This window comes from Ziziphus jujuba, chromosome 5 (genome assembly GCF_031755915.1).
Source record: "Ziziphus jujuba cultivar Dongzao chromosome 5, ASM3175591v1".
Taxonomy (NCBI): domain Eukaryota; kingdom Viridiplantae; phylum Streptophyta; class Magnoliopsida; order Rosales; family Rhamnaceae; genus Ziziphus; species Ziziphus jujuba.
In genome coordinates, this window is record NC_083383.1 from 15,478,040 (window position 1) to 15,503,070 (window position 25,031).

A 25,031-nucleotide genomic window follows, 5' to 3' on the forward strand; every position below is an offset into this window, starting at 1 on the left:
TACCCTTCACCGGTCCCTTCAAGCCGAATATCCTTAGAGAGATCATGCGCTATAGGGGCTATCCATTTGTGGCCGAAGAAAATAATCAAGAAAAATTTCTAATCCGGTGGTGATGATGTATTTGCACGATTTCTTATACGATTTTATGTAAAAGGAGTTGGCGATGTTAGAGACGGAGGTAGTGTTTGCGGGTATGTAGAGAATGAAAGATGAAAACTAAAATAAGTATGGAGCCACTATAGAGGAATATTTTAAGGGTTATATTCAATTAAGAAAAAACACTTGAAATATTTGTACTACCATTCAGCATTTCTTTTGGTAAATTAAGTTATATAGTTTTTTTTCTCATAAAATAAGTTATATTAGTATTTCTTAGCGATTATTATATTTTAATACCCTTTCAATTTAATGATTTTTAATTTAAACCCTTAACTTTTAAAATTTAAAATATTATGTTATCGGATCATGTTTAACTTTTCACTAATGGGTTACTAACAATCATCCTATATTCTAAGTTACACGGAAGATATCAAAATGTAATTTTAAAAAAATAAAAATATATTAAAATGTAAAATTTTAAAACAAAAAGATATTAAATGCATGCATTTAAATACCTTTTAATTTTAGAATTTTTCACTTTAGTATTTCTAATTTAGCATTTAATGTTTTTTTAATACCAATCATGTGATATGCACCATATTTCAGATGGCCTTTAAACCATGTTAGTCAAAAGTCGAGTATGGTCCAATTTACAATAAATTGAAGATTGGGGGCTTAAATCATATGCAATTTTAAAAATCAATGACCTAAATTGTAAAAACTACAAAAGTTTAAAATACTAAAATGCAATAAACCTTATTTATTATTTTTCAACATAATTATAAGGGTGTTATGCAATTGTTGGTACATGATTAGAATTGAATAATGATCACGTGCATAGTTTTTATAATTTTTGAAAATTTACCCTCAAAATCTTGTCTCTATCCCTAATTATGCACTAGCTGATATTCTGGACCCGATCCCAACAAATTCTTGCTCTTTAAACAAATTCTTGCTCTTTATACATATGTTACTAACGGATCATTATCTGATCCCAAGATGATCCCAACAAATTCTTGCTCTTTATATATATATATATATATAGAACATTCAATATATATATATATATAGGTTTTGCTTGAGGGACCAGTGGGGGCCGCGTATCAACACCTAAAAGACCTTTCATACTAGAGAAGTATTGAATCACAATACACCATCACTGGCTATGGCATACAACGTGTTCGGAAACCCAGAGACCGATGCGATGGTGAGATTAATTTACCCTGAAAAGAAAGTTACAACGCACAAAGACAGGGTAGCTGCGGCTTTCCAATTTAAAAAAGCAGAGAGTAAGGATGTGAATATGAAAAAGTTTGTGCATAACGTCAAGGAAAGGTATGGCAATGGAATCTCTACGCTTTGCATGATTTACAATGCTATGGTTGGCACTTTAACATACGCTAGAGACAACGATACCATTCATAGATTCAAAATGGCCAATGGGGCTGGTTTCTCCATGTTTACCCCTCTGAGCCACTATTACATTGGAAGCCATAGTTGTTATCATGGCAAGAATGTAATAACACTGTGTAATATTGGTTAGCTTCTTGTCATTATCTATTGGTTGCTATCTTAACTATTGTGTAGTCATCTTTATCATGTTTACGTGAACTGTTGTATAACTAGAGGTTATTCCATTCACATCTCTGTTGTACCCTCTGTGTATATGTGTTTGTACTCTTAAAAAAGAAACTAGAGTTATTCCAAAGGTCTTCTACCATCTATTTATGGTATTAGAGCATAATATTACTCAAACAAGTTCTTTTCTTTTCTTTTTCTTTTTTTTTTCCCCATCTACATCATGTCTATCGTTTCAACACCCACATCAAAAGAAACATCTGCTGCAAATCCACTCACTATCAGTACCATACCTACTCTTGCCATCAAAAATCTTGTTGTCATCAGTGTTGCAACTGAAGTGTCAATTAAGCTAACAGAAACCACCTACTTTTCTTGGAAAAGGCAATTTGATGCCTTATTAATACGAAACAATTTATATGGCTTTATTGATGGTGCATTACCTTGCCCATCACCTGTTCTATTTGACTCTGCAAACTCTCCAAATCCTGACTTTATTTACTGGGTTCGTCAGGATTCTCTTCTCCTCAATGCCATTCTAGCATCTTTATCATTGGAAGTCCATTTTGTCTCCGATGCAGAAACCTCTAGAGAAGCATGGCAAAAACCAGCTCTCACCTTTACCAAACCATCTCACCTGAGATTAATGCGGCTTTGTGAAAGACTCATTCGTTCTCAAGGCTCACATCCAATTATGGAATATTTACAAGATGTTAAAGCTTATGCCAATGAACTCTCCTTTATCGATAATCCTGTTAGCAATAATGATCTTACTCTGTGTATCCTGTTAGCAATAATGATCTTACTCTGTGTATCGTCAATGATTTGATCAATGATTTTGAAACTATATCGGCTGCTTTTCGGATACATGATACTTCTATTTCATTCGCAGAACTGTATGAAAAGCTGATGGAATATGATAATTATAGGAAACGGAATGGAACATGAATCTTAAGACTTCACCATGATAGTAAATACAGCCAACGGGTTCTCATCAATGAATAGCACGACACGAACTCAATCGTTTTGTAATAGTGGTTCTACTGCCTAGTCTTCTCGTAAACCTCCTTTCTCCACTGCTGGTTAGACAAATCAAGCTACTCATTTGTTTCACTCCTCCATGCCTTACAAAGGCTGGTGCTAACTCTGTTCTGTCCAACGTCATTACGCTCGTTTATGCACTTATTGCGCCAACAATGGACTTACACTCCTCAACAGCAAGCTTCATTTCCTAGAGCAACATCACCTCCATAAGCCTACTGTATTGATTCTATTCTTGGACCTCCTCCCTCAAATCAATCTAACAACGTTTCCTAGCTCTTGGATTCGGGTGCCTCTTATCACATTTCCACTAACCTCCAAAATTTATCCATGCATTCTAAATATGATGGGACCGATAAAATTGCAGTAGGTAACGGTCATAAGCGCCCTATCGCCCATACCGGTACTACTACACTCTCCTCTCCGTTAAATTCCTTTTTGTTAACAAATGTTCTTTGTATACCAAAGATGAAATGTAACTTGCTATCAGTTTCTCAACTCTGTAAGTTAAATAATCTTTTTGTAGAATTTTTACCAACTGATTTTCTTATGAAGGACCTAAGGACAGGCATGGTGCTACTTCAGGGACCTCTTAAGGGTTTTATATATGAGTGGCCGACTCATGCTTCCAACACTTTCCCCATCCCATTGTATTTTCTGCTGTTAAACGATCATCCAAGATTGGCATCAACAACTTGGACACCCGTCTAACAACATCCTTCATCTAATTATTTTCAAATATTTTTTTCCTGTGTCCTCTGTGAATAAGTTTCATTGTGACTCCTATAGGCAGGGAAGAACATATCGACGACTTCAGCGAAATATTGGCAATAATGTTGAATTTCGACGGGTGGCGACATCAATAGGGGTGGGAAGAAATGTCAGCAAAATCAGCCATATTTACCTTATGGGTCCTCCTTCTCTCATTAGCCTTTTCGGCTCTCTCCGTCGCTCGCAAGCTATAGAGATACGACTCCTCTCTTGATCACTCTCTCTTCCTCTTTATATCACTCTGAAAAAGTAGGAAAGTCCCAGAAGAAGAAGAAGAAGAAAAATAAAAGAAAAGGGGAAAAGCCATTGATTTTCAGGAGGACCCAAAGAAAAAAAAAAAAAAAAAAAGGAAAGAGAAAGAAATCAGGAAAAAAAAAAAAAAAATGGAGTGCTGTCATCAGGGTTTTCTATAGGGCTGCTCTGTGTTTATAGCAAAGCCTTTTTTTTTTTTTCTTTTTTTCTTTTTCGTGGACTCCGGGCTTTGGTTTGCTTTTGATACAATTGACATGTGTGCCTTTTAACTTTTTCCAAAAAAGAATAATTTCACCTTTTTTTTATGTTTATTTTGCCATTCATTTAATTTTAATTCAAAACTCTTATTTTGCATTATTTCTCTTTCTAGTTGTTTAAAAATATAATTTTTTTTATTTTACATGCTTATAAAAGTAACACAACGTATACCAAAAATAATAATAAATTTATATTTATTTATACATAGCCAATTAAACTTATTTTTTATGAAAAATAGATATTTAAATAAACTTTTAACCTAATAGATCTAGATTATGAGTGAAGTTTTTAATTATGTAAATCATCATAATAGTATAAATTAATGATTTATAATTAAATATGTATACAGTATAATTTAAAATATTTATTAGATGTTAAACAAATAATGATTTTTATTTATAATAAATTTTAATATTTATAGACTATTTTATTATTATTTAATTTTATCGACATTTCCATCGATATCGATATTTCCGTCGATATTTCTATAAAATTATACCTTCGATATTTACATCGATACCGATATTTTCATCACTGCCTGTAGGTGTAATAAACCCCACAGATTACCTTTTAGATTTTCTTCTTTATCTAGCTCTCAGGTTTTACAGCTTATTTACTCTTATGTATGGGAACCTACTTATGTTTCATCTGACGATGGTTTTAAATATTGTGTTATTTTTGTAGATTATTTTTCTAAATATATTTCGTTTTTCCCTTAAAATCTAAATTTGATGTTGCCTTTACTTTTATAAATTTTAAACGAATTGTTGAAAATTTTTTTCAACTACCTATTATTTCATTTAGCTCTAACAATCGAGAGGAATTTTTAAACTTAAATCTTTCTTCCATAATCATGGTATTAATCACTTCTTAACTCGCATACTCCACAACAAAACAAATATTCTGAACACCATCATCGGTGTATTTGTGAAACTAGATTAACTCTGCTTTCTTATGGTGATCTATCTCAAAAATTTTGGATCTATGTTTTTTACACTAACTCTTATCTTATTAATCGCTTAATCAGTCCAAAATTAGGATATAAATAACTTGGGAGGGACTCAAAACAAATGCACTCAAGCTCAAAACATAACTCTTCATTCAACACTTTCTTGGCCACACAGTCTGCTTGCCCATTGACCTCCCTAGAGTTCCAACATATTTTCTAGCTATTTAAGGAAGACAAAGAACAAAGAAGAATATAGTCATATCCGGTTTCCCATCCTGCAGGGTCTCCAAGGCTTATGATGTTCTCAACCATCAAAGCTGAATCTGAGGACCATTCGAGGTTGTCCCATTTCCATTCAACTACTTCATTCGCCACCCATAATACAACTCTAGTTCTACTTCCAACAGAGAAGCACAATTGATGCACTTTGAGGCTAGAAAGAATAACTCTCCTCTCCAATTCCTGACTACAAAAGCTAGGCTAGCCTATCCATTGGAAAATGCAGCATCCATATTGATTTTCCACCACCCTTTAGGGGATGGCTTCCAGAATTCCTTAGGATTAGGAACTGCATCGTTTATGACTTCAGAGTTTGCCATAAATTCCTCCACTATGTGAAATGGCTAACTTCCTCATGGGGAGACCCAGGACCCGAAAATAAATTCTCATTCATGCATTTCCATGCAAAATACATCAATAAAGACGAAATGATTATTATCTCTCTGCTATTCAAATTATGGAAGCAAACCTCAATTTTAGGATTGATGCAGAAATCCATTAATTCGTCAATATTCGACACCGTCCAGTAGTCAAGTTTGCATCCCCATTTGCTAGCAGAAGCTAATCTTCTCGTACTTTGACATTCCTTGAAAATATGTAAAGTCGTTTCTTCTTCAGCCACACCTTACACAATTGCAATCCCCTTTTCCAAATCTGTTGGATAGCAACTCGTAGGTAGGGATAACATTGGCTAAGACCTGCCAAATGAACAATTTCAAACGATCATGAATTTTCAGTTTCCACAGCTTCATCCACACCCCATTTCCATTTCTTACTCGAGAGTTTTTGACTAATAACTCGTAGTAGCTTTTAACTGAAAATTTTCCTTCTTTATTTCCTAGCCAAATGAGTTTGTCCCTGTACTAGATATGGAGTCACTCCAAGTTCAGAATGGCTTTTGCTGATTCTACATCACATAGTTTCCTATTTTCTTTAGTTTTCCATGCACGTTTACTAACCTCCCAATTTTCATAAACCTTTCTCCACAAAGGATTAACTAGATCCTCTTTTGCTACAAGGCATTTATTGAGGAGTCCCAGCAACCAAGGGTTCTTCCATAAGTATATAGATGAGCCGTCTCCAATTCGAAAGCAGGTACCTGTTCATAAAATACTTCTAGACTTTAGAATCCCATTCCATCTCTAAGAAGCCCATTTTTTCAATTTACAACCAAAAAAGGTTTCATTTTGGAGATGCTTAGCTTTCATCATCCTTGTCCATAAGCACTCTTCTCCACTAGCCAATTTCCAACCTAATTTGGCTAGCATGGCCAAGTTCATGTCTTTCAACTTCCTAAAACCAAGGTCACCCAACTCCTTGGGTTTGCATATATCTTTCCAAGCTTTTAAAGCAAGAGAACCTGTGGCATTTGGCTTAGTCTCCCACCAGAACTTGCAAACCAAACCATTTAATTCTTCATAAAGATAAGTTGGTAATTGGAAGTTGGCCATTGAATATGTAGGCATGGCTTGGATTATAGATTTGATCAAGGTAGCCTTGCCCGATTTGGATAAAAGATGTTTGTTCCATCCTTCCAATCTATTTTTTATCCTTTCCTTCAAATTATGAAATTCTTTTGTTTTGTTTCTTCCAAAAACTAAAGAATTTCCGACGTAAATCGCCTTTGGTCCCATGTCCTTGAAACCTATAATATCTTTAGTAGTCTTCCTATCATTTCAAATGGTGAATTTGGAGAACAGGATATTTGATTTTTCTACATTTGCTTGTTGTCTCGACAAACTACAGTATTTATTAAAACATTCATTGACCATGGCAGCTTCTTGGGGATCAGTATGGCACATAATGAGTAGATCATCTGCATACATTAATTGAGACACAGCTGGGGCATTTCGGGCAATCTTGATCCCATGTAATCTTCCTTGTTCCTCTTCTTTTAGAATAAGTCTTGAGAAAGACTCAAAGCAAAGAATGAATAGCAATGGGGATAATGGGTCATCTTGGTGGAAGCCTTTTTTGGGGCTAAAAGAATCACATAAACTTCCATTTAGCAAAAGAGAGAATTCCACTTAACTGACGTAGCTACCGATTAGCTGTCTGACTTCCGATGAAACACCCCATGCATCTAGCTTGGAAGTGCCGAGTAAAGTAATGGCTGATTTGATCGATTCCGTATATCCAATTCTAGTCTTCCTTAATGGCCTGAATTAAGTTTCTTCTTCTCCTAATAAGCAAGCTGGAATGGAAAAATTTTGTATTCCTATCTCTCTCTTTCAGCCAAATCTCTCTTGACTTTTGTCTAAGAATTAATTCCCATCTGGTTCAGTATAGTCTCATCCTATCCAAAATCTCACTCTCCTTTTCTAGATTCCTCTCATCTTATTGCTGAATGTACCTCAATCCATGCTCCAACTCTTGCTTGTTAGCAAACCCAAACACAATCTTATTCCATATTCTCAAGGCTTTAAACATTTCCACCAGGCTTCCTTTTAGCTTGTAACTGTTCGTACTGTGGTGCTAATCAGTATTCCAAGCTTTCTCCTCAACATAGGAGCTTGACTTATCCGAAGTCCATGCCTTTAGAAATCTAAACAATCTTCTCGTATTCTTGTTTTCCTTTTCTGTTCAAATTAAAATAGGGCAATGGTCTAATTCTTTGAATTAAAAATGCTCTACCACTGCATGCGGATTACCCTCCAGCCAATCTTTGTCCACCACAACTTTATCCAATCTTTCTCTAATAAGTGTTTGTCCTCCTTGTATTTTAACCCACGTAAAACGTCCTACAACAAAGCCCAAATCAATTCTAACCACATCCTCTAAAAATTGTTTTAGGAAAACTTCATTTTCCATATTTGACATCCTCCAAATTTCTCTGAACTATCAACAATTTGATTAAAGTCTTCAAACAGCATTCATGGTTTATTCAGGTTACTGATTGTGCTGGTGATGTGGTTTCAAAATGCTTTTTTTTCACCATAATAAAGAGCGCCATGGCATGCTAGGAAGCTCCAAATAGGTATCCCCTCTTCTCCAATAACATTACCATAAATGACACGATCAGACTTCCAGGAAACAAGGAGGTTTGTATCATCAGACCACATTAGACATAGGCCTCCAGCTTTCCCTTTTGCCTCAACGGTCCTACATTGTAGTACCCCAAGTTTCTGCTGACTTGTTCCAGTCTTTTCATGTTTCCTTTCGTTTCACAAAGAAAAACACATGATGAGTTTTGCTTTTTAGTAAGATTTTTTAGGACATTAATAACTGCTGAAAAATCCAAACCCCTACAATTCCATGAAAGAATCTCTATAGCCATGGCTGATTGTTTGTTTACCCAACAGTTTTTACATTGTTCTTTTCTTTGTGTACCTAGAAATTGTAATAAGGTAGCGAAGGGCAATTTAGCCCCTGGATGGAACCTGCAGACCGTGCCAGTTTGTTACTTTTTAATTCTTAATGCATTCTTTTTCCCAACCCTAAAAAAAAAAAAAAAAAAAAAAGGAATGAGGAGTGGAATGATCAATTCTAATTACTTTGATACCACCAACCAAATACCATCTAAGACTATTCTGATGTAAGTTTCAAAAAGATACTCTCACCCAAGCCAAAAATAAAAACTAAAAAAAAAAAAAAAAAAAAAAGTAAAATATAATCATAAAAGACTAGAAAAAGAAAAGTTAAACTGATATATTACCTCTGTCCATCGTTCCAACAGGTGGCATCTTCTGCAGAACTCCTAACTTTCTTTTTCATCGAGACATCTTGGTTCATGAAGGACACCATTTTTATCTGACCGCAGAGCTACGTCTACACTGCGAGTTGCGATTAATAGTTGGGATACTCATAAAGCTGCTTTTGCTATTCAACTTTTCCTGATCATGTTTGAGATTCTTTGTTTTTCCCCTGCTATATGAGAAGTAAGGTCAATTAAAATCTCTTTCCAAACGCCAATTTCTTTGCATTTCTGAGACATATAAGCCCAAGCAAAATAACCAAAATGACTCCTAATTTCACCATTAAGGTGTACCTCTTTTGCATTTGTCTTTCCCAAGCTACCCATCTCCCATATCGAAACAACTCCAAGCCGATTCATATCTTTCAATTCCTGCTCTGCATGTTTAATCTGGCCGCCGACTCGTTGAAAGGATTTTGCTGCGTTTATGAGGTAGTCTCCGAACCTTCAAATACGAAAGAAACAACTGCCTCTGCCTTTTTTTATTTTTTATTTTTTATTTTTTCTTATCTCAGAGATATTTACAATTTCTTTGAAAATCTCTGGTTATTTTTAGACACTTTGCTAACCGGCTAATGTAGCATCCTTGCTTCATCTCTACTGAAACTGTTTCTAAATGTGAAAAAGTGACTTTGCATGCTGGCTGTACACATGAATTATTAAAGTTGCAACTTTGAAATTTCAAACTCTCACCGAAAAAACTTAGAAATTTCAACCAAATCATGCACAGGGCTATATTTAATTATATAATGTAAATGTATAATAGCTGTTGTGCAATTAGGCGATGAGGTATAAGCGTTCAAAAAGGTAGAGATAGGATTGGCAAAATAGTGGAATCATGGAATGATAAAGTAATTTTAAAGATGCATTTTTATTTTTAGTTTTTTTCTACTATAGAAGAGGAAGCAAGTGATGGATAATGTAGACATTTTGATTTGGTTTCGTGTATATGATATGTTAAGTTACTAGTAGGGGTGGGCTCGGTTCGGTTCGGTTCGGTTTTGTGATCTTTTTTAAATCGAACCGACCGGTTCGGTTTGGGTTGGGTACAAAACCGAACCGAACCGACCGTTACATTCAACCCAAACCGAACCGAACCGAATGAATATTTTTCGGTTTGGGTTGGGTTCACGGGTTGGGCTTTCTGATGGGCTTCGGCCCAAATTTTTTTATTTTTGGTTTAGACCGGTTTGGGCCTTATGATGAGCTTCACTTTCAGCCCAATTTTTTGTATTTTTGGTTTGGGCCAGTTTGGACCTCATGCATATTTCATGACTAAACCTTCACCTTTGGATTATTATGGGTCGGTTCGGTTTGGGTTGGGTAAATTTTCTACCCACCCGTAACCCGAACCGAAAACCACGGGTTCAATACATATGTAACCGAACCGACCCGTTTAACAATTAAAAACCAACCCAAACCGACCCAAATAGTTCGGTTCGGGCGGGTTGGTCGGTTTGGGTCGGGTTTTGCCCAGCCCTAGTTACTAGGTATACATAATGTGGATATTTTGAATCCATCTAGCGTAAATACATTGAAATAAAAAATAATACAGTCTATGGATCAGATATACGTAGTTTGATCTATGTTCTATTTATTTATTTTTAATTTAGTTTAAGAGAATTATTACCCTTTTATATTAAGTAGGTTTATAATATGAAAAGTTCATCAAAAATATAGTGTGGCTAGCAAAAATAAATAAATAAATGTTATGCGGCTAGAAGCACTCGTACAAATTAGACGATTAGATTTTAGGCAATGCATTAAAATGTCATCAAAAGAAAGAAAATGAAAACAACATCATTCTGGGCGTTTTGTGTTTTTTTTTTTTTTGGGGTCATAATCATACCAGGGGCATGATGAAAATTTAATGCATAGCATTTATTCTACATATTTTTTTATTATAATAATTTTTAAAAAAAAAATGTACCTTCAAAGATTTTAGCAATGGCTTAAACCTATTAATGTATTTTTTTTTATAATAAATATCGATATTACTGTCTTATCATAAATTTGACTTAAACAAAAACAATACAAAAAAAATATAACACTTACTAACTCGAATAAGATAAAATAAAAATATAAAATCATACTAGGGGCATGATGAAAATTTAATGGATAGTATTTACTCTACTTCACAGATTTTACCAATAGATTAAACCTATTAATGTATTTTTTTTTTATATAAATATGATATTACTGCCTTATCATAAATTTAAATTTAAACAAAAAAAATAAAAAAATAAAAAAAAAATATAACACTTGCTAACTCGAATAAAATAAAATAAAAATATAACACTTACAGACCGCATTGCAACCTACTAGTGCATTTGTTTTTCCTAATAACGATAACATTTAGTCTGTGTATTAAGTATTAATTTACAAATATAAAAAAGAAACTAACAAAAGGAGGCGGGCCGGAAGAAAGGCAAGTAAACTAAACGAGATTTTCAATTTCTTGGGGAGAGAGCCGTTAAAAGGCGACACGTTTTTTGGGACCCACACCCTCTTTGCTTTTTTGAATTATCACCCTTCCATCATTTCGAGTATTATTGTACCCTGCCTTTTCTTTTTGACAATAAACCACCCTTTTCAACCCTCCACGCTTTTCTATTTACCCACAAAAAAAAAAAAAAAAAAAAAAAAACCTCCCGAGTTTTTCTTGTTCAATTTCATTTTTTCTTAAAATAAATTTTGACACCAATTATTGAAATTTTTAAAATCCATTTGTTAAAAAAAAAAAAAAAACTCCTCCAAACATAAAATCATCTATACCTAAATTTATTTTATTTGATCAAAAGTAGGACACCCAATTAAGTTGTGAAAGTTTAACAAAATTATAAACCAGAAGAGTTTCTATTTATCTTTTTTTTTCTTTTTTTCTTTTTTTTCTTTTGTTTTATAGAAAGCAGAAAAGGGAAATTACTTTTAGATGTGATTTGGTATTGCCATTTAATTGTACTGCAGAAAAAACAAATTGAGTATTTGGTAATTAAATTTAAATATTGTAAAATTCAAAAGTTATAAATAAGCGTTTAATAGCCTATAAAGTTAAATTGCTATAAATTTTATCAATTACTAAAATTGGCAAGTCTATTATTATTTTTTTTTAAATTATAAGTGATTATTTTGTAATTTTTGTTTTAAATTTATCTTGATATTTTTATATTAAATTTATTTATATTTAGGTGGTTCTTGTATTTTATATTCTACATGTAAGTTTGTTTTTACAGAAAAAAGTTTTAATTGGAGTACAAGTTTATAATATAAATATTTTTTTTTTAGTGGTGATTATAAAACAATTAGAATTTTAAAATTATCATTTTTTTCTGATTCCAAAATATGTTGTATAACTATCAAACTTATCAAAATACTAAGCATAAATCTATTTCTATCAGACTAACTTAATGATCCAAAATTACGCTATAATTCATTTAAGAAATGCTCGAATCAATCCCAAACTAACCCATGTTTCTTCTTTCTAACACCTGGTCCTGAAAATTTTTTTCTGTATATATATATATATATTAAATACAATAATTAAATTATCCAATGAAGGTTGGTAGGGTAGTTTGGTAAAATCATTCTACAGGAACGCAATAAACGCATGAAAAGGAGACGGTGCGCACTGGGATCCAATGGTGTCCGACCCCTCCATTCTCGGTTCCCAACCGTTACTCGCTTACCGCTCTTTCACTCTCTCTCACACTCTCACACTCTCACACAAACACACACTCTATCTTTCACACTCTCTCTCTCTCTCTCGCTCGCTCGCTCTGGTTCTCTCTCTGTGAATTCTGATGATGTTATGTCGTAGGCCCCTGCCATTCTCACTTCAAATCACCTTTCTTTTGTTTCTTTCTCCCATTTTACTTGCATTCTCGCATGGTGGTGATGTTCGGTCTCAGTCTAACTCTCCACCCTCACTTCTAGCACCCACTTCAGGTTCTTTCATCGCCCCTAAACATCTTCTTCACTTGGGTTTTTCTGTTTCTTCTGTCAAATGTAATCCATGAAAGCAAAATAGAATTCTATCTCTAAAGTATACATTAATGAGCTTACTAATGTGGGTTTAAAGTGTTTTCAGTCATTCATGGAAAAAAAAAAAAAAAGGGTCTGTTTGGAATGGAAAAGGAGGAGTAAAGAACGAAGTTTGAAGAATCTATTAAGTTGATATTTTCCTACTCATTTTTGTTAATTTTTTTTCCTTTTTTTTTTTTTTTTTTTGGTGTTTATTTTAGAGTGGGAAACAGAGAAGAAGCATGATTTAGGGGATTTATGGTGGAGGACAAGAAGGTCCGTTGTGGAGGGACCTGCTGCTGTTGAACCTGTAGAGTTTTCATCATTTGTGTTAGCCGCGGAGAGGACAAACAGAAAAGACCCTCTTAATGGGTTTAAAAGGTACACGGGAGGCTGGAATATCAGTGAACGCCACTATTGGGCTGTAAGTTCACCAACATTCTATCCAAAATCTCCAATCTTTTTAATGTTTTGTATCATATTCTTTAATGCTTACCAGGACTAGGCTTTTGACTTTAGCCTGAATATGATACTTTTGGTGGGGAGATTTACATAAAATTACCAATTTCTTTATATATATATATATATTAGCTAATGTGATAAAGGCAATTGTAAAATTAGGCAGTGTAGATATGAAAAATTGGAAAATAATTGGTCATTAGTACTGGTTTCTTTCTTACTTTATGACTTTTTAAGCTCACAGTCTGAATATTTGGGAGAGATGGTAAGAAATCAGAGTATGTATATTTTGGAATCTAAAGATCCTCAATCATTCTTTAGTTTTCTAAGTTTAGCAGCACATTTGATGACAAAGTATCTGCTTTGGACCTAATGGTCATGAATTATGGTTGATACCCTCCAAGCTGGTTATGAACTTTTCTAAATATTTTCTCCTGTTACAGTTACGTTTTCCCAATAGTATCATGATTTTTTTTTGTTTTTTTAGTAGATATAGTAATATGATTTCTTAGCAGTTTCAATTCAATCCCTATTATGGGGTTTCTAAAGTTAGTTTGTATGGTTTTAATAGATTGAACTGATTTTTCTCTAATGCATTATTTACTTCTGTTACAGCATATCAATTATGCTTACCATAACTTGTTGGTTTTCATTTCTTACGTTCTTTTCTTGAAACTCTGCTTGCAGTCTGTCGGTTTCACCGCAGTCCCATTGTTTGTCATCGCTTTTGTCTGGTTTGTGGGCTTCGGCTTGTGCTTATCTCTCATCTGCCTGTGCTACTTTTGCTGCGCAACACAGCCTTATGGCTATTCACGGATGGCTTATGCTCTTTCTCTTATTCTCCTCGTAGTCTTTACCATTGCTGCAGTGTATGCATCTCTCTATGTATGTGTTGGTTTTTTGAGTTTACTTGTGTCTTAACCAGTCAATGTTTTGTGTTCACAGCATTGGATGTGTTGTGTTGTACGCTGGTCAGGAGAAGTTTCACCGTAGCACAACGGATACGATGGAGTACATTGTAAACCAGGCAGATTTTACAGTTGGAAGACTAAGGAATGTGTCAGATTATTTAGCTTCAGCTAAGCAAATCGGAGTAGATAAGGTTTTTCTACCTTCTGATGTTCAAACTGACATTGACCAGATAGAAACAAAGATTAATTCTTCTGCAAGCACCCTCGCTGACACGACGGTGAAGAATTCTGATGATATACGAGATCTCTTAGATTCTATGTAAGTGAAAATTTACAAAGCTTTCATCAGCTTTTTCTTTGCATTTTATGAATTTTTATTCTTATCCTCAAACGTGTCATGTTTATGCAGGAGAGTGGCACTCATCGTTATAGCTGCTATTATGCTTCTCTTGACATTTCTAGGATTTTGTAAGCCCCTTCAATATCCATATAATGTGTTTTTGGTTCTGGTTTACCAAACTAAGTGTTTCATTTTTACTCATCTCAGTATTTTCTGTTTCTTTTTTCTCCAGTATTTTCAATTTTTGGCATGCAGTTTCTTGTGTACATGTGAGTGCAAATTATATGCCGTAAACTGTATTCCCTTTTACAGTTCTCTGGTACTAATTAGTTTCATTTATCTTTGCATTTGGTTGTGATATTTTCACATGGTATTGACTTGTAAAAATCTTTGCAGTCTGGTGATCACTGGATGGTTACTTGTCGCTGGAACATTTATTTTGAGTGGCACATTCCTTCTTCTCCACAAGTAAGTTTTCTGATGTGATAATCAAATAACACATGTTTTTCCACTCCCTTATACTTGCAAATTGGCTAATTGTGTATAGAAATTTCCATCCTAGCTACTATTCAAAACTTTATCAAGTTTACATCTTAAATGCAAAATCTTTGTACTATTTTTCATATACTGAAGTAGTCATTATTTGAAACCTCAATTCGATATTTGAATATTTTTGGTTCCAGTCTTCTACTCTTGTCACTCAAAAGCTAATGCTATCGGTCTCCCAATTGGCATACCAGCGTGGCTGCTGATACTTGTGTTGCAATGAACGAATGGGTCCTAAACCCCACTGCTCATTCTGCGTTAGACGAAATATTGCCCTGTGTAGATAATGCAACTGCCCAAGAAACATTATTGCGGAGCAAGGAAGTCACTTCTGAATTAGTCGATTTGGTCAATGAGGTCATCACCAACGTCTCTAATATAAATTTTGCCCCAAGCTTTGTGCCCTTCTACTTCAATCAATCTGGCCCCCTGGTGCCAATCCTCTGCAACCCCTTTTATCCTGACTTAACAGATCGTCCTTGTGCTTCTGGTGAAGTGGACATGAACAATGCAGCACAGGTGAATCAAATACAACCTAAACTTAATCAAGCACCAGAAAATTTATATAGTTGAATTATTAAGTATATGCCACCAATTCGTTTCTAAACATATTCATTTCCTGGTATTTACATCCTTTATTAAACCATGACCATGGTTGCAAAAACATGTGGAGATTTCTTTTTGCAGCATATCCAAAGAGTTGTAACAAGTGTAATTTTTCTTTAGGTATGGAGCAGCTATGTCTGCCAGGTCTCGGCAACTGGGATATGCACAACGAGAGGGCGGTTGAACCCCACATTCTATGGCCAGATGACATCTGCAATAAGTGTTTGTCTTGCCTTGCACAATGATGCTCCTTTCCTTGTTGAGCTAGAAGACTGCACGTTTGCCAGGGAAACATTCAGTGACATATATCGGGATCATTGTCCCAATCTAAGGCATTACAGTAGATGGATCTACGTTGGGTTGGTGATGGTATCTACTGCAGTCATGCTCTCATTGATTTTCTGGGTGATTTATGGAAGAGAGCGGCGCCACCGTGTCTTAATCAAACGGTTAATGACCGAGTCTTCTCACGGTTTGGAGGGGCAAAAGGATTAAAGAAACTTCTTAAACATTTTCTATATTCCTTACATAACATATATATGCTTTCTGCATGCTTTGTTATTGAACGATAGTTTGTTTTCTTGTAGGAAAAACTTGACTTTCCTTCTTTGGTTTGTCTAGTTTCTCTTTTGTACAATGTGGTCTATAAATTGTTGCTAGTCACGGCTCACAAAAGTGTTTCAATATTTTGGTCCAATTTAAAATATGGTATTTTATCTAACCATTGACCCTCTCTAATAGTTTCATCGCTGCATTATTCACATGTGATGATTGAATTATTTAGTTTTAATACAAATCTCTAAGGTAGCATGTTTAGAGTTTTTATATTATTTAATATAAATCATACAAAACTTAAAAGAAGATCCAACCCTTTCTAACTTTGTTTTCGTGGAAACATCCTGCCAAGAAACTGGTTTTCTTCGGCAAAAGTTCAGAATTCGATTCCCCAACCTTAAATAATTTTTTTATTTTTTTTTAAAAAATCATTTCTAGCTTTAATCATAAAAATGCTAACCATTCCAAATATTTAATCATTTGTAGTCATTTGATAAAATAATAACAATAATAATAATAAATTACTTGAGAGAGAGAACAAAATTAGGGCATCCCTGGTTTGCACCTCCCAAAAAATCTTCCTCCAACAAAGCATAAATTCGTAAAAGTAAGGGGGAAAAAAATGCAAATGTCAAAACGTATCAAGAATAATAATAATAATAATCGGAAAATCATATAAAACGTGATGTGATATGTAAAAATTTTGGCAATCTAAATATTTGGGACCCTTATATACTTTCCAACCTAACTAGTGTGAACATCTTTTATCCCAATACTCTTTTCTTCTCAATTTTATTATTCAAATGTTGGATCAATTCAGAGTCTTTTAACATTCATTGAAATATACAACAATTTATTTAGGGACTGCACGATCAAAATCAAAACAAATACCTCTTTTATTTATTTATTTTTTTTCTTATCTGACTTTTCAAATTCCAAAGAAACTAAAATTAAAAAATGAAAAGTTAAAAAATCATTTTATCTCCATCAAAAAATTAAAAATTTTTATTTTTCAATTTGTTTAATTTTTTTTCTCCATAAAAAAAATTAAAAAAAAAAAAGCTGAACAAAAAATGATTTCATACGTCCAAAAAAAGAAACAAAAGAAAAATGATTTTATAATAATTATAGAAAAATTGAATAGAAACTATGCTAACTTTTAACTATTTTTATAACTGTGGGATTGAAAAAACCAAAAAAAAAAAAAAAAAAAAAAGAAAAAGAAGTTTAAAGCATCAATTTTAAAATTATCATCAAACAAGGAAATAAACTAATATGCTAATCATTAGTGTTCAGGCTTACTATAAGACTGTGAACAATTTAACAAATCAGGAAAAGATTCTGAAATTATTACCCCAAAAAAAAAAAAAAAAAAAAAACAGACAAACAAAAGGGAAAGATTTTGAAATTAAATAGAGAACTCTGTTTGTTTAACCGGATTGGACAAGTCAGGACTGACCACAGTTCCCATTCGGTGTTTGGAAAGCTAAATTAAAGAAGATAACAACTTATCCTGTTCGGTTAAGGATTCAAATGACCCATCTCTCCCCTTGGGTCACGCCTATCATAAAGGGCGTAGTTGAGTAAATTATAAGAGAAGCAATTACCGGATTCACTTTTGTGCTTCAACAATTACGTACATGTGCCCAGCTGGCCACACAATTGCCAGTTGGTCACCCTAATTTCAAGCATCCATGTGACAATCTTATGACCTTCCAACGATTCGGGCCCCAATAATCTCCCACTTCTCCAAGAATCTTTTTTTAAAAATAATAATAAAAGAATATTCCTTCTTAATTATGCCGTTCATTAACTTTATTTAAACATAATGCAAAATACCATGATTGATCCAAATAAATATATACATTTATACGCACTGAGTTGAAGGAAATGAATTATTGACCCAAAAAAATTTAGAAATTGCATATATTTTGTCACTGGGACGCACAGATTCTTGAAAATTGAATGGAATGGATTCTATTTTTGGTAATTCGCAATTTTGTTGTCTTATATTTGAAATAATAAACCCAAAATACATTGAAAGATATATTTTACATTGATTAAATTTGTCATATTAAAAAAAAGGGATGATCCTAAAAAGAAAAAAAAATTAAAAATACTATGTTAAATAGTCATCCTTTCCTAAAAAAAAATAATCAAAAATTTGAATCACCCACCTTAACATAGAAAAAAAAGGAAGAGGAAAGAAATTCCATTTAGTCATATATTTGCATGGATGTATTTTAGCCAAAATTTAAAATATCCGATATTTTTTTGAAATTTTTAGTTTTATAAATTATTGACATAAAATTTAGGTTTTAAATGAAAACGGACAAAATTTTCATAATATCCATTGAAATTTTCAAAATTTTTCCAAATTTTCATAGAAATTTCCATCAAAATGTATACATCAAATCCTTAATAATTTGATTAAAAAATCTATAATATCCATCAAAATTTTAAAAATTTTCATGTAAATTTTTAAAAATTTCCATGGAAATATCTATGAATTTTTTTATAAAAAATTCAAAAATATTATTGCTGTTTAATAAATTATTTTACCAAATTAGCTTTAATGTAAAATAAAGTGAATCAAATTTAATAACCTGAATAAATTTTATTTATTGATTAAATATATATATACTTGCTATACATTTTGTATGAATTTATTAAAATTCCATAATTACAAATTAATAATTAATTTTATAAGAATGAAAAATAATAACATGGAAATATAATATTACGTAGAATTGATATTGATAGCATTTAAATTAATAACATTACGCAAATAAAAATAAAAAAAATTATAGAATATATTATACTAAACATATAACTATATTTAATACAAAATCCTTATGGTTAACATATTAATAATTATATGAAAAATTATTAAGAAGATATATCTTTTAATAATTATTTTTCACATTTCACATTTCAAAATGAAAACGAAAAAGATACTAATAATTTTTAATTATCTAAGAGTTCTATAAGTATTGAGATGATATTTATGAATTATAATGTAATTTTAAAATAAACAATTTATAATATATATATATATATATATTTTTTTTTTTGTATATTTTTATCAATAATAGTTTATTTATGATCGTTACCACTTACTATAAATTAAATTGATTAGGAAAAATATAATATCTACTCAATATTTTTGCAATTTTTATAATCAATTTGATAATTGATTATTTAAATAAGCTAATGTTAAAATTTTTATAAAAAAAAATTTCTATTTTTTAAAATAGATTTCCATCATTTTTTGTAAATTTTTATCAATATTTGATACTTTCTGATATTTTTATATTTTACATTTTCAATATTTTCACCAATACTGAAATTTTGAACTTTGATTTTAACAAGGTTTTAAAAGCTACGACGCATAGCAAAGCGACAACATCAAGCTTTAAATCTTACGAGGTAATAAGGCATTTTTTTAATTATTATTTAAATTATCTTAAGACCATCAAATCAATAATATAGTATATAAATATACACCTTGAAAGCTAAGATCTGTACAAGCCTACATTCTCCTAGTACGTGGAATCAAAATAAGTTAACATAACTAATTTTCAAAACTTTATATTTTCAAATTTCCAACAAAAAATAAATTTTAAAATCATAAATACTACAATTACTTAATAATATATTTGAATATTTAACTTTATACAAATAGTAATGTCTATTTTAACTTCATTAGCATATTTAATATTAAAAAAATAAATTTAAAAAGTGAAAAAATAAATTAAATAAAAGGTGTTCCTGTTGACGCTTGCTCCTTTTTTCATGCCTTAGGCTTTTTCCCCATGCCGTACCTAAATACTTTAAATAATACTACCATATATGATTTGCCGATCGGAATGGCAATCGGGTCTGATTTACTTAAATTCGGATAAATCCAGTCCAATCTGATTATAATCAGTCTCGACAAAAATTTGATCCTAATTTTTTACTTGTTGAATTTTATCTGCCTTGATATGATTGAATCAATTTTAAATATAACAATAAATCCAAAAAGAACATTTTTTGCATATATATCCAGGTATAGGACGAGTATTACCCAAACTCGACCAACCCCGAACTCAAATCAGGCATTAAATTAGTAAACCCAACCTAACCAAAACCCATTTAAGGGTTACCCATACTCGACCCGACTGGATCAAGTCTCTTAAAAATCCAGCCTGACCCGATTGCTATTCTTATTTGCCAATCTTACTTCTAGGTAACCAATAATAAAAGTGAGCTAGGCAGTACACTAAATTATTATTGTATTAATAAAGAAAAGAAAGTAGATTTTCACGTTGGAACTTTGAGGTTTGATTTGTGAATGGTGGATACATTTCCTCCTTATTGAACTCATTTTGTATGATGGTTTGAACCTTAAAAATTAGTGAGATTTACTAATCCATTACAAAATATGAAAAAGTACTCATGTTTGATTGTGTGTGTATATATATATATAAAATTCTATTTATTATCATTGATGAATGATCACAAATGGAACTTACATGCCAAATAACAATTCAAATGATTATTATTGAAGGATTCACTTTTAGAATTTTAAAATAAAAAATAATAACATTAAATATTCTCAATTAAAATTTAACACATAAATTATGATGACAAATAACAAATTTCGTATATATATATATATGTAAAGGATAGTAAATTTTACCATTCAAATCCTTAAGGTTTAATTTGTGGATGGTAAATACAATTCCTCCTTATTGAACTCATTTCATATGATGGTTTAAAACTTAAAAAATTAGTAAGATCCATTATGAAATTCGAAGAAGTTCCAAGCAACGCTTTTGGATCTATTAGAGAGATTATTCAAAAAAATGGGCCTATTACCTTAGCCATATACCTATCTTGTAATGCTTCACCCCCATTAGTATCATGTCACTTTTTTATTCTATTAATATTGTTCATAATTTTGCCATCTCATTTAAAACGATATAAGATTTTGTTTAGGTTTTCCAAAAGGTTTGCCCATCCTAGCATTGATATAATATTACATCATTTAAAAATATTAGTAAAGAAATAAATTAAACTGGGTGAAAAAAAAATCTACTTTTTAAAATAAAATGGAATTATTTAGCTGACCAGACATGTATAGGAATATGGAAATGAAGAATAAAAATTTTCTATTTTTATTCTTTGTAACGTAATTCTCTTGTTATATTGAAAATAAAAAATTCAAGAATTATCTTTTACATAGTAATAATCCCTATTTATAGATACATGAATCAAGAATATAATACTTCTAGAATGTTAAAAATGTGAAATACAATTTTTCCTCTAAAAGCACAAACGACTTTTATTATTAGGTAAAATTTTATAGTAAAATTCTATCTAATAACACTTAAACCTTTTTCTCTACTTTCAAAAAGGAGTCCTACTAACTTTTAATTAAATATGGTACTTTAAATCAAGTGATCTTCAAATCGCACTAATTCATTAACAATGTGTAAATTCTGATTTATTATTATTATTATTTTTGGGCAATAGTAAATTGTGATTTATTGGTACGAGATGCAGGTGGCCAATATCTTGCTTTCCTATTTACCACTTGTTAGATCTGGGTCTTGATGAAATCTTTATTTTTTTATTTTTTTAGTTGAAATGTCAAAAGTTGAAATTAGACCTGGCAATTTGGATCATGACACGGCGACACGATTTGAAAACGACACGGAATAAATGGATTTGAGTTTATTATAAATGGGTTCGGGTCATAATCGGGTCAACCCGTTTAACACGATTATTAATCGTGTCATTTTCGAGTTGACCTGTTTAACTCGAAATTGACCCGTTACGACCCATTTATTAAACGTGTCAGTTTCAACCCGACACGGTTATATACCTATTACAACCCATTTAAATTTAATTTTAAATTAATATTTTATCACTAATATAATATTTAATAACTAAAAAATATTATAAATTAAAAATTTTATAAAAATAATTTTCTATTACTAATTTTTTAAAAACAAAAAATACATCTTTAATAAAACAAAAACATAAAAATAAAAAAAAATTTCGGGTTAATAGGTTAATTTTCGGGTTAACGAGTTAATAGGTTAATTTTCGGGTTAATAGGTCAATTTCAGGTTAACGGGTTAATAGGTCAACACGACCCATTAAAATAATCGTGTTAAACGGGTCATGTCATGTTGACCTGTTTATAAACAGGTCGGGTTAGTATTTTAGGTACCTGACATGATTAATAAATAGGTCGTGTTCGGATTAGGCATTTTTGACACGATTATTAAACAAATTAACACGAACACGACCCACCAACCCGAATTGCCAGGTATAGATGAAATCCCAATTAACCACGAAGTGCCCTATATAAATCAAGCACTAGAGACTAAAATGAAATAACCATGAAATTATATATTTTAATATTTACTGGGGTTTCGTACATCACCTTTCAGAACTTGAAAGGTAAACAAACAAACAAACAAACATGCATAAGCCAAAAGAAACGATCACTGTGTTTTCTTACATCACCTTTCACAACTTGCAAGGTAGGAGTGCCTTTTATAGGAAGCCTTTCAGTAATCCGACAATTGAATATTGACCCATCTCCAACCCCATCATTGTCTTATGTTTCTTCTCCAAACAATTAACCTCTCAGAACCTTCCCAACCACCAACCCAGATCAGTATTTATCTATTTATTCTCTTTCCTCCTCTCTTTCTCTCTCTCTATATATACATAGTCTAATGTATTCATTTTCCAAAAAAAAAAAAAAGTGTACTGTGTTCATTTTCTTTGAAGGCTACTCTATCCATTCTTCTTCATCGTTGGTAAAAAGATCTCATCACATATATCGTTAATCAGGTTTATAGTTATAGTCATTAAGGATAAACTTTAGTTAAATAAAATAACATGAATTTTATTTAAGACTGACTTAATATATATAGTTATAGTCAAATAAAATTTTTAATATAAAAACTGATATGAAATTTTTATTTTTTAATTTTTGGATCACATTAAAAGTTGAGATTTAAAATTATATTTATTAATTATCATTTTTAGCAGAGTTTATTTTTTTTAAATAGTGTTTTATTATATCACTAAAATCATATTTGAATATTTTTTAAATTTTAAATCCTAGCGTTTAATATAATCCAATAATAATTAAAAGTGAATTTTATTTGAAATTGACTATATATAATTTTTCTTTTTTAAATAATCCCACATTAGATTGTTAGAGGCCACTTTTATTGGTAAATATAACCCCAAAAAATCTCTTTTGCAATACAACAAATGATGTAACTATAAGTCTTTTAACTTCATATAATTTTTTTTTTCTAGTTTATAGAAAGCAAAATGATGTTTATAACCAGTGGTGACTATTACCATTTTATGTGATAATAAATCCTATATATATATATAAGTAAAAACAGTTTACAGATAGTGGATCTCATGTATATATAAAACCACATAGATATTAGATCTACTAACGTGTAAGGTGGTGAAAATCACTACTCTTGACATATAGTTGTACTCGTATAGAAAACTCCAATTTTATTTTATTTTATTTTTTGAGTTGATTGCAATCTACTACCCTTAGTTTAGGAGGATACTTTCAATTTAAGATGTTGCAATTTAAGTTTCAAAATTTAATTTATTGCATTTTAGTCTAATACAAGTTTTTGGCAAATGCTGGTTAACATGGATATTAAGTTAGAGAGTACTAAATTGTAATTGTAATAGTGGAATATAAAGTAGGAGAAATTCAAATTAAATGTCTTAAGTGCAAAAATTGGTCCAAATTGTATTTTAATGTTATTGATAGAATCATTAATCACCATTAATTAGAAGATCCAATTGGATCAAAATACATAAATTGAAATTAAAGAACTTAAATTGAAACATTTTAAATTTGAAAACCAAGGTGCAATTTTTCTAAACTAAAAATAATAAATTACAATTGATTTTTTTATTTCCCATTTTCAAACCTACACCTAAAGGAATAAAAATTTAAGTATTTTAGAGATTACCTATTAAACTAAAAGAAATTATAGTTAGAGAGAATTGTCCACGTGTAAAATAATTTATAGGTTGAAACGTGGAATTCACCACGTATGTAGGGCAGAAGAATTTATCAAACGCTTTGATTTATCCCCTTAGGAATTCTTGTTTAGGAAGTTAGTGATGCATGACATCACCAAATTAAATTGTACAAAACTTCTTATTCTCTCTATATATATTATAAAATGAAATTAAAAAATAATAATAAAAAATAAAACACCAAACTGGCATAACCATGGGCGACAATATACATCCAACCCTTGAGTCTGCCAAAGGCCAATGAAATACAGAATTAAATAAGTAGATTACCAAAATATATTTAAAAAATTCACATTTATTAGCTAGAAAAATAAAAGTAAGAGTATATATGTGTATATGTAAACGTATAAAGCGGCGCCATATGTAAGAGATCTTCGTAATAATGAATGCATCAACTGTCACATAAGTCAACAGTTTCGATTCGCCAAGGAAAAAAAAAAAAGCCAGCGGTTTAGGGTTTTTTTTTATATTTCACTTTTGGTTATTTTAAATAAATATATAAATAATAATAATAATATTAAAGCTATCAAAATATTTATTAAATTTAGATGGTAGATGATATAATTATATTTAATTAATTTA

The 25,031-nt window shown here is 31.4% G+C and overlaps 2 protein-coding genes across 2 annotated transcripts; both read left to right on the plus strand.

Annotated features, from left to right (window-relative positions):
• The first annotated feature begins 1,900 nt into the window (after window positions 1–1,900).
• LOC132803772 (uncharacterized) lies at window positions 1,901–2,506 on the plus strand. Its single transcript, XM_060817284.1, has one exon. The coding sequence runs from the start codon at window positions 1,901–1,903 to the stop codon at window positions 2,504–2,506; it is 606 nt and encodes a 201-aa protein (XP_060673267.1).
• A 10,053-nt stretch (window positions 2,507–12,559) lies between these two features.
• On the plus strand, window positions 12,560–16,507 carry LOC107408348 (uncharacterized). The gene is made up of 9 exons (XM_016015731.4): window positions 12,560–12,866; window positions 13,163–13,365; window positions 14,088–14,269; window positions 14,346–14,630; window positions 14,721–14,779; window positions 14,884–14,920; window positions 15,048–15,119; window positions 15,392–15,716; window positions 15,924–16,507. Exons 1-9 carry the CDS (start codon window positions 12,722–12,724, stop codon window positions 16,296–16,298), a joined length of 1,683 nt encoding a protein of 560 aa, XP_015871217.3. The 5' UTR covers window positions 12,560–12,721; the 3' UTR covers window positions 16,299–16,507.
• The last annotated feature ends 8,524 nt before the right edge of the window (window positions 16,508–25,031 follow it).